We start from the raw sequence: 10,673 nt of genomic DNA, 5'->3' as shown, positions 1-10,673 counted from the left end.
ACTTAGTGCTCTCTCTTTTTTGGTGACACGTTCTATGTCTAATTTGCATGCCAAAGTTTGGTTTTAAGTTGCTGCATTGCCCCTTCCATCTCAATTATCTTATTTCCAACGCTCATGAATGGCTTTGTATTTCAAAATGGCATCTTTCAAAGCATAATATTATCATCCTTCTTGTGAAGCCTTTTTCCCTTTTGTGTTTTGCATTTCTTCTTCCACTTTGCAAACTTTTTCTTCCATTAATGCTTGTATCTAGAACTCAAACTAGTCAAGTATACATACATGTCTTGCATTTTTGGGGTGTGTTTGATTTAGTTCAAGCGCTCTAGACCAAAGCGTGTATACATTTCCTGCAAGGGGTTTATCACAAACCTTCATGCTCGTAACTTGATAGTGCTTAACAACTAATTTAAAGTAATAGAGCCCCCTTACGAAGAAGCAGCGCAGAAGCCCAGCTGGCGAGAGAGAGAGAGAGAGAGGTAAGCTGTGGGACGGCTGCGCACTCCTCAAGTGATTCTTATTGGGCTGCTGCTTTTTACCAGTTGCAGAGAGAGAGAGAGAGAGAGAGAGAGAGAGAGAGAGAGAGAGAGATTTTACATTTCATGTTTTTTCTGAAAGGTCAAAAGCAGGAAGAAATGGGCATCTTTGAACCTTATCGCGCGCTTGGCTACATCACTGATAACATCCCATTTGTTGTGCAACAGAGAGGTTTAGAGAATTTTGTCACAGTTAGTGTTGGAAAAGCCTTCCAAATTTTCAATGTAAGCTTTGTTTCTTTAATTTGAAGTAAGGTTGAGTGATTGATTAAGTTAAGGAACGATTATACATGTCTATTTATTTTTTTGTGTATGTATTCATGATGGAGCTAGTACGTTTTTTTAAATTTGGTGGATGACTGTCATGATTTAGTACTTGCACTCTCCTTTATAGCTGAAATTGCTATTCATGAGTAAGTAAGACCACAGTACTGCTTACACAGTCTTGGTGCAGTCACTTAGTGGTTAAACCATATATAGTCCACCCCCCCCCCCCTCTTCTTCCCTTCTTCCTAGCAAAATATGATGGGAGGTGTGTGGGTTAAGGAGACTGAAAAAACAGCAGTGAAAACCCCAACCATCAAACACATAGTAGTACTATAGCATGCATGCTGTTTGGCTAGTTGTGTTTTCCGACACCAAGAATTGTTACATGGGGTAGGTTTGGTAAAATTATAAAGAGGCAAAGTGCTTCCTTGAACAGAGGCAAGGATCCTTCTTGAATGGAAGCAAGGGATTGGCGCGGCAAGTAGAGGGGTTACTTGCTAGAATCGGAGGAAGGCCCCTACCATGAGATCGGCAAATGAGACAGATTGCATGGTGAAAACAACCAAGAGGAAAAGGATCTCCAGGGTACCCGGACTGCCTATGGACACACATGAGGTGAACCTGATGCCCATAGCCACCGTCCTTTAGCACCCCCTAGTTGGGGCTAGCGTCCAAGGATGTAAGCATACACTTGTAAGACCAAGTGTTCCATATCACCCCGCCTCACCTCCTCGAGGTAACCTCGTGCATGCTTATGCCTCACGGGCTGACCATTTGCACTCTGCCAGTGGAGGTTGTTATCTACAAATGAGGTCTTAGCCTCCTTTTGTGAGTGACTGGTGGCATTGGCTGGTTTCACATTACGTCGCTTGGCCTTGGTTTGCTTATATATTATCTTACCCAATTTGCCCTACTTATTTCCCAACAAAAGTCACTCAAAATAATAAGTGAAAAATGTCAAAAATAAGGAAAATAGGTAAAATACACTGGAAAATTCCCCTGAAGGATTTTGATGGGAATGCTTATGATCATGCTGTGTGCAACCAGAGGATATGCATCTACACTAAGTGCATGGGCATGCATGGTCTGCGAACAGACTCACAAAAGTGCCAGATCACTTCTAAATCTAGACTGACTGGACTGACGGAACCCTTGTCGTGCTGTAGCTTGTCCACGAACACATAGGGTTGGATGTGTCTCGTGACAATATATGAAGAAGTGTACTCAGTGTCAGGTTAGCAAGGCACGTCTTAAGAAACATTGCCTCTTGCATCCATTAGAAATCCCTCATGCCAAATGACAAAGTATTTCTATGGATTTTATAGTTGGTTTGCCAAATGTAGTGACTGCAATAATGCCATTTGGGTCATGGTGGATAGACTAGCCAAATTTATACCAATGACATCGATAGTAAAAAGCCATGAGTTGGTGGTTTTATTCATCGATCAACTTGATAAGCTATATGGCTTGTGTGCGGATAACATCAGTGATCAACATACTAAGTTCATTGGACAATTTTAGCAAGATGTATTTACTCACCTTTAGACAAAGTTGTGTATGTGATCGTTATTGAGAGTCTAATTGACAAACTGAAAGGATGAATCATACATTGGAAGATATGTGGAGGGCTGAGAGAGAGAGAGAGAGAGAGAGAGAGAGAGAGAGAGAGATTATTTCTGGCTTATGTTTTCTTTGCAGTGTGCAAAGCTTTCACTCGTTTTTGTCGGTAAGAATCTTCTTTTTGAGAGCATAAGAGGTTATCTAAAAATCCTCTTTTGAAATTGTTTTAGAGGGTTAGTGTAAGCAAGTGTTCTTCAATGGTTGTCGGGATCTAATTCTTGTATTGCTTGGAGTCGCTGAAAGTTAGTATGGTGGGGTATCAGATAATTTTTGAGTGCTTTTTAATACTGTTACCTTCCTGAAAGTCTACTATCTTAGATAGTAAAGTTGTCAAATGATGGGCGTTCTGCGGGTAGATATTGACGTGGTACTTTAAATTTGCTTTGTATATAGGTGTATGTACATAGGTTTGGATAGGTCCTTCAAAGCATGTTGAAAAAACCTGAAGAAGGAAAGCCGATATAACTTACTGAGGAGAAGAGGGATATACACAGACTCCTCACGATGAGTGAATGACTATTTCAGTAGTGTGTCGTGCCTTCTGATTCCATGCCATTTGAATCGTGTAAGCCTGTTGTTGTTTAACTTTTTGAACCCATAACGTCTCTGTGGCCTACTTGAATGGGTAATGGTTCACTTCAAATGCGTTTCATGGAATCAAGGTGACAATCAAGCAGTGCTTAACAAGCTTAACAAGCATAAGGAAATCGTCAATTAAGTCTCCTTTTTAAATTTTTGGATGTGTAGCATTTAGAAAGACATTGTTGGAGCTTGAGGATTTGGGACATGAGTTGGACCAGTAGTGTTAGTCTGCGACAGTAGTATATCTACTTTTATCCAAAAGAATATGATATTAGAACAAGGTCTTTGAGGTGGCAATAATGAATTGCTGATCTAAACTCCACGTGGGAATACCATTGTCATATGCAAACTAGTGCTGGGAGAACAGGGGTTTCCTCACACATGCTCAAACTCCTTATTAAAGTGCAACATTTGCCTGTCCTACTATACTTTCAATTTTAGCATGAACTCGAAATCAGAATAACTCTTTACATTTGAAGAAGAGATTCAAAATTAATTGAGAAAACGTGGTACTTCTCAGCTGCGACAGAGTAAATGAGATGTGTTAAAAAATAGCCTGCCTACTACTGTGTTGATGGATCAGTATGTTGAGTGACAGCAAGAAGATAATTTCTTTGAATAACCTGCCTACTAGGGTGTTGACTGAATTCTATGCCTTTAGCATCAACATGTTGAGCTACGGCGAGTAGGTGATTGTTTTTTATTGTTACCGGTTTGTTACTTGTTTGCAGCACCTCAGCTGGAGAAAAGAATACGTTCTCTTGCTTGTTGGCGAGATTACACATATGCTGCCGCAGGAAGATCGATTTTTGTCTTTCGACGGGCACAACAGGTATCTGTTGCCGTTTTATAACAGGAAGCATCTCCTTGTAGTTTAACAATTCTAGCAAAACAGTTCACTTTTAACTGACATAATCAGTATTTAGTCTTTTCTGCTGGCAGAGTTGAGGTAAAGTGATGACTTGTTTTCTTCTTTTGAGGTCTTAAGAACGTAATTAGCTAGATCCACATAAAGAGCAGAGAGGAGTTTTGACAGTAGTGGGTTGGCTAGCCCTTTTCTTTTGTGAAGAATGCAAGTCCAAAGACAATGTCTAGAGCAATTGATTAATGAATGACAGATACAAATCTGGGTCTAGTCATCTACTAGCTACATTAATTCCTCTCCATGATCTGTCCATCTTGGCAAACTTTTCCTGCTTAGGTGTCACTAAGGGCTTTTCCTTTTGTCACAGGTTGCTCAATGGTCTGCTCATCAAAGTAAAATTGTGCACATCGTTGCTCTTGGAGATCATATCCTAAGTGCTGATTCTAAGGGATGGATTTTTGTCTGGGAAGCCACCAATCTGGAGAAAGAGGCTGCTCCAGTACGAAATTTTTTTGTGGAAGAGCCAGTCTTACCAACATGCTTAATGCATCCAGATGCTTACCTAAACAAGGTATTTTCTGGGAAGTTTCGGGCAATCTCCATGTATGCTGCATGTGTGTATCTTTTGGGAGCCGGTCTCTGGTTGACGTTCGCTCTTTGAGTTGTCTCATTAAGCACTTTGCACAGCTTTTGAGAGGGATGTTGTTTCTGAGAACAAATTTTGTGGAAGTCTCCTGAAGGTTTTTGAAAATTGGTGGGGAGCCATTATGTGCATTGAGTGGGTGATGAAATCAAGGTTTAAGGTATATGATCCATTTGAGGCCAATTGCCAGCTTTATGTATGCAAGCAAGATTTATGGGAACATTTTCAGTAAAGTGACCAATGGTGTCCTCGGTGCTAGCATTCTTTGAAGCTAATTTAGAGGCTAGAAAGCGTTCATAATTATCAGTGCTAGGAGATTTGAGTTGGGTTTTGGTACATCCAGCGTGTGAAGTGTGGGCTATGGCATTACTGCAGTGTTCCTCTTTCTACTCCTGATTGCGGGAACAAGCATGGAGCATGTTTTAAGGAAACCAACCCACTTAACAATAAAAGCACCCGGTTTTTTTCATGGAAGCACTTAAGGTTGTTCTGTTCAAGTCACACAAAGCTTTTGGTGCTTCATTGCCAAATTTAACCTGCTTTGTTTTTAACTACCATTGTTTTGGTAAGCTTCATGTGCTGTCTTCTGACTTTTCTTTTGTGCAGGTGATTGTTGGGACCGAAGAAGGATCTTTGTTTTTGTGGAACATCAGCACAGGAAAACTGCTGTATAAATTTAAAGGCTGGGGCTCTCCTATTCGGTGCTGTGTGTCGTCTCCTGCATTGGATGTTGTTGGTATTGGTTGTGGAGATGGGAAAATATACGTTCACAATCTTAGGTTTGATGAAACTGTCACTACCTTTAGTCACACAACAAGAGGATCTGTGACTGCCCTGTCCTTCAGGACTGGTAACACCTTTTTTAGAACTCCTTGGTGGTTTATATTTAAGAGTGGATCTGATGTTTAAGTCTACTGCTCTATTTTTGAGTGTTTCATTGAGAAAATAATGCTAGAAAGAAGAAAAGAGAGAAATGAATGTTTTTACGATGGTGTAATAGTATTGCAAGGGAATGGAGCGGTCCTTTGAGCAAAACGCAGCGTCAAAGTGGCAGCAACCTGTGAAAATAGAAAGTCTGGTGCTTTGCCTATTTCACAAGCCCTTTAACAAAAATCTTCATATTTTGCACATTGAAGCTTCTCATGTGTCTGCTTTAATCTAGTTGAGAGTTAATTTTGAGCACTAGTCACTATGTCAATGGTTTGGGTTCATCCAACACTACATTGCCGGTTTTATGAAGCATTTAGATCATCGAAGGATAGCTTTATTTTTAGAAGCTTCTGGAAGCTTTGATTTATTTTGAAAAAGATGGCAGCTTTTGGGGCTCTGCTTTGGCAACCCTTGTAAACCTTTAAATACGTGGGCAAGGCTCCCACTCTGCAGAGCATCTGGACGCAGAGTCTGAGAGTGAGAACCCTCCCACTCCCTTGTACTTTGAGCACAGATTTAATATAAAAAGAAATACCGAAAGGGGCGCCAGTCTTTGGGGCCAATACCTCTTGGCACGGAACTCCGCTGGGCCGTGTCGAATCAATTGTGAACTGTGAACTGTTTTGAAGTGAATCTCTACTGTGTTGCGGTAGAATCTTGACTTGGAGTGTCTAAGTCTGTTACAATGGTATTAGAGTGTGGCCGATTTCTCTTCTACCGGGAAATCCGATCCTTTGCTCGCGACACTTTATGGATTCAAACAGAGATCAATCAACTTCCTCTGCATCTGGGGATGCGGGAAGCGATCACGAAGAAGATTCTCATGAGGAGTACGACTCGCCTCGGCCTACTGAGGCGGAGATTGAAGAGATGGAGCGTCAGCAATTGGTTGGCGATATGACAAATATGATGATAAATCTTGCGAAGGATCCCAAATTTGCAAAATTTTTGACGCAGTCATCCTTCGACGAAGTGCACTCTCAGTGGTAGAAGGCCACATAACCACCCCTCAAACCGGCACTCAAGGAACCTCCTACTCCTATGATGTTTACAGAGCAAGAATTAGAAGAGGTGGTTGATACATGCATTACCCAGCTTTTTGACGTAACCAACAAAGCCAAAAAGCACGACAAAAAGCAGAAGAAAGGAATTGACTTCCCGGGCTATTTGGGTCGTCAATCTGCTTTTGCCTCGGCAAGAAAACAGAAGAAACACGTCAGATTTGAAGGAGTATCCAGTTCTTCTTCTTTGGACAGTTCCTTCTAGCTCTTCTGACTCGAGCGAAGAAGAAAAAGCGAAGCAAAAAGCAAAGCTTCGGAAAGGGCAAGAAAAAAGCAAAGAAGCCTAAGTTTTGCCCAGTTTCTGGCAGTTCTACAGAGGACTCTTCTTCAGATAGTTTGGACTCCGATGATCACAGATTTTATGCAAAGAAGAAGAGTTTCTATAAAGCCAACTAGTATGACTTTCTGGAGGATAAAAGCAAGAAAGTCCGAGAATCTAAAGAAGGTGGACAATCAATTTAATTTGACACGTTTTCTGGATTTCGAGATACTTCGAAGGCTTTGGCCTTCATACAGCATTTTGACATAGCTTTCTTGGAGGACATTACTCAAAGCACTCCAAGATTCGGAGGGCTACCTCTTAATTCAAGGGAAATGCTCGAACTTGGTGGTCCACTCTTCTATTGAACAAGAAAGCGCCAGTAAATGGCTGAAATTTAAAAGGCTTTTTATTTTTTCTTGGTTGACTCGGGAGTAGGAACGCGATATACGAACTGCTTGGAACCATCTTTGGATGACCAAGAAAGATACCTTGGACGCATATTGCGAGAGATTTTGGAGCTCTTTTGTAACTGCTTCTTCATTTAAGAAGATCTCGTTTATAGAACAGATTGAGCGGTTTACCTTGGGACTTCCTACGGAGATCCGAGCTCACTGCTTAGAGCAAAAGTCAGATTCTATTTAAGAACTGATGAGTCATGCGAAACGGGGCTTTGCCATACACTTAGGCAATTTGACTTACGCCGCAGATGAGATCATGACGCAGAAAACAGAACAGACTTCTAAAAATGAAAGTAGAAAGAGGAAGAGCCCCCAAGATCAGAAAGATAAGGATGCACGACCCCGGCTCACTCCTCAGGAGAGAGCCAACTACATTAAATAGCGGAAGTGTTTTGGATTCGGGGAATAAGAACACATCTCCGCGAAGTGCCCTAAAAAGGCACAGAAAGAACAAGATGAAGAAAGGCTAGAGAGTTCAAAAGCAGCTGAGGAACGTGGACGGAAAGGCAAGATGAAAGCAGGATTGGTTCCAAATTGCATGGGTACTGACCCAAGCACGATTGATGAGAGTACAGAACTTCGCCGAGCTGGGGGCAAAGTGAAAGATCAAGAAGCCCTGATTTTCTTTGATGGAGGAGCCAAGGCCAACTTCATTTCACCTGAATTGGCGGCGCGGCTCAAGATTACGCACGATCGGATGGGGCCACAAGCAGAGGCAGTTCTAGCGGCACCCGACAGGGACGTGGCCATTACACCCGTCATTGGCAAACTTCGGTTGCATTGTCAGGGGTATTTGGGGCGAGGACTTCTACATAATGCCCTTGGAAGGTTGTGATGTCCTCTTGGAAATTCTTTGGTACCATAAGAACAACGCCGGGGTCGACTATTGGGCGAAAAAAGCGACTTTGACTACAGAAAAGGGCCGAACCATTGTACTTGATGTAAAACTTAAGAGCGAGTCTGTCCCTATTGTATCGGCTTTGACCGTTTCAAAATTAATGAAATCCAGTCTCTTTGTTTACTCGATCTTTTTGAAAGAGTTGAATGATGATCATAGGACAAATATGTCCGATCTAGAAAAAGAACGCCAATATTTTCTCCACACTCATGCCTATTGCTTTTCTGAGGGCCTGATAGGCGAGTTGCCACCAGCTCCTCCCGAGGATCATACCATTGATCTGATACCTGGAAGCACACCACTGAACCGGCCACTTTATCGTGTGAGTCGAGCCCAGAATGAATAAATTATGAACCAAGTAAAAGACCTCTTGGAAAAGAGTCTCGTCTAGCCGAGTACTTCACCTTACGGCTCTCCGGTGTTGTTGGTTTTGAAGAAAGACGAATCTTGGAGAATGTGCATTGACTATAGAGCTCTCAACAAAATCACCATCAAGAACAGATTTTTGATTCCTAGGATCGATGATATTCTAGACCCACTACAGGGATCCTCTTGTTTCAACAGGATCGATTTAAAGAGCGGATATCATTAGGTGTGAATCGCGCCGGGAGATGTCTACAAGACAGCTTTTCGGACACCTTCGGTTTATTCGAGTTTTTGGTGATGCCTTTTGGGCTTACCAATGCTCCAACGACCTTTAACCGAATGATGGATAGGATTTTCAGAGAGTACAGATCTTTTGTGGGCACTTTCTTTCTTCTCCAAGGATGAGGCAGAACATAGAGAACATCTGCTACGGGTCTTTCAGGCATTACGAGATCACAAGTTGGTGATTAATGCAAAGAAAAGTGAATTTTTCCTACCCGAGATACACTTTTGGGGACATATCGTCTCAGCAGCAGGAGTGCAAATGGACCCTGCCAAGGTAGAGACGCTCCGTGATTGGCCCGATTTGAAGAATGCCCGTGAAGTTAGAAGCTTCTTGGGCTTATGTTCTTACTACCGGCGGTTCATTAGAAAGTTTGTAGAGGTTGCCTCCCCTTTGCATATCTTGACACAGAAAGGAATCCCTTTCTCGTGGGGATCCACAGAGGTGTCTGCCTTTCGACTGCCTTTCAGACATTGGAAGAGAAATTGACTACAAGACCAGTTTTGACTTTGCCGGACTTGCAGAAGTCATTTGAAGTATATTGTGATGCTTGTGGTCGTAGTCTGGGTGCGGTCTTAATGCAAGAAGCCCACGCCATTGCCTATGAGAGCCGTTTGTTTTTAAGGTTGGAATTGACAGCACACATATATGAGAAAGATCTTTTGGTGGTTATCCATGCTCTTACTCAGTGACGACATTATCTACTCGGAGCCGATTTAACGGTTTTCACAGAGCACCAAAGTTTACGCTACTTCTTGTCACAGAAGCAGCTATCGCAGATGCGGTGGGTGAACATCTTGTCACAGTTTCACTTCCACACTGTCCATGTTCAGGGACATAAAAACTTGGTGGCAGATGCTTTGTCTCGAAAGCCGTTGGTTCTGGCTATTTCCGCGATACATCATAGGAGCTTCGAGGATATGGTCGATCAATATGCCACAAATACAGATTTTGCAGATATTTTCACTCGGATATGGAATGGGGAGGTAGTAGCAGGATATTCCATTCGGGATGGCTACTTGATGAAGAAAACCATGTTATGCGTTACACAGCCCTTAAGAGAAAAGATTCTAACCGAATGCCATTGTCCACCTTTTACGGGTCACTGCGGCATTGCTACCACCTTAAAAGGTGCGGAGAGATACTTCTTATGGCCGAGACTCAAGGACGTGGACGATTTTGTACGTAGTTGCTTGGTATGCCAAAAGGTCAAGTTTGACAGGCATAAAGCACAGGGATTGTTACAGCCTTTACCCATACCCACCCGCCCCTAGGAAAGTATTGCAATGGATTTCATTTTTGATCTCCCGAGAACACAAAGTGTTATGAGCGCGTATAGAGCTAGAAGAGAGCAAGAGGAGACGCTCACAATATACAAGAACTTGAGACTCGATGATAAGCTTAATCTTGATTACAATACTTAATACTTTATTAAGAGAACTAGATACAAGACTTTGGATTACATGACTTGAGTACAAGACAAGGCTTGATTGCAAGGACAAGACTTGAACATAAGACAAGAACTAGAAGAGGGCTTTCCTCATAAGATGGAAGATCATGCCGCTCCTGAAGTACCTCCAAGCGTGTTGGTCCTGGCGGAATATAGAGAAGACCCTTATAGTAAATTAGTCCATCAGTTTCTTGAAAGTCCTCATTAATCCCTTGTCCTTGTAGTTGTTGTTTAATATTCTGAGCAAGTGGGTCCATGGCAATTTACGTCTTCACTTTAGAAAGAAAGGTAGAATGTTCAGGAGCTTGGCTTATGGTGGCGTTTAGCTTAAGCTGCTCAGGTTTCAAAATCATTGACTCTTGTTGAGCAAATGCTTCGTGCAAGGTAGGATCTTCTTGATAAGGCATCTGGCTTACCTTGTTGACGGCCAGCCCTATAAGAGATAAGAAAATCAA

At 42.2% G+C, this 10,673-nt stretch overlaps 1 protein-coding gene across 1 annotated transcript in view; it reads left to right on the top strand.

Annotated features, from left to right (window-relative positions):
• The first annotated feature begins 323 nt into the window (after positions 1–323).
• LOC147459646 (transducin family protein / WD-40 repeat family protein) overlaps positions 324–10,673 on the top strand; it is a 133,518-nt gene continuing 123,168 nt past the window's right edge. The window contains exons 1-6 of the mRNA XM_086510859.1: positions 324–476; positions 616–758; positions 2,499–2,526; positions 3,734–3,834; positions 4,235–4,438; positions 5,117–5,360. Coding sequence (XP_086366985.1) covers positions 633–758; positions 2,499–2,526; positions 3,734–3,834; positions 4,235–4,438; positions 5,117–5,360 — 703 coding nt within the window. The 5' untranslated portion in view covers positions 324–476; positions 616–632. The remainder of the gene's footprint in view (positions 477–615; positions 759–2,498; positions 2,527–3,733; positions 3,835–4,234; positions 4,439–5,116; positions 5,361–10,673) is intronic.

Source organism: Adiantum capillus-veneris, chromosome 4 (genome assembly GCF_014529385.1).
Source record: "Adiantum capillus-veneris isolate H3 chromosome 4, ASM1452938v2, whole genome shotgun sequence".
Lineage (NCBI taxonomy): Eukaryota > Viridiplantae > Streptophyta > Polypodiopsida > Polypodiales > Pteridaceae > Adiantum > Adiantum capillus-veneris.
Note: the sequence above shows the minus strand (reverse complement) of the source record. Positions and strands in the feature narration are given on the sequence as shown.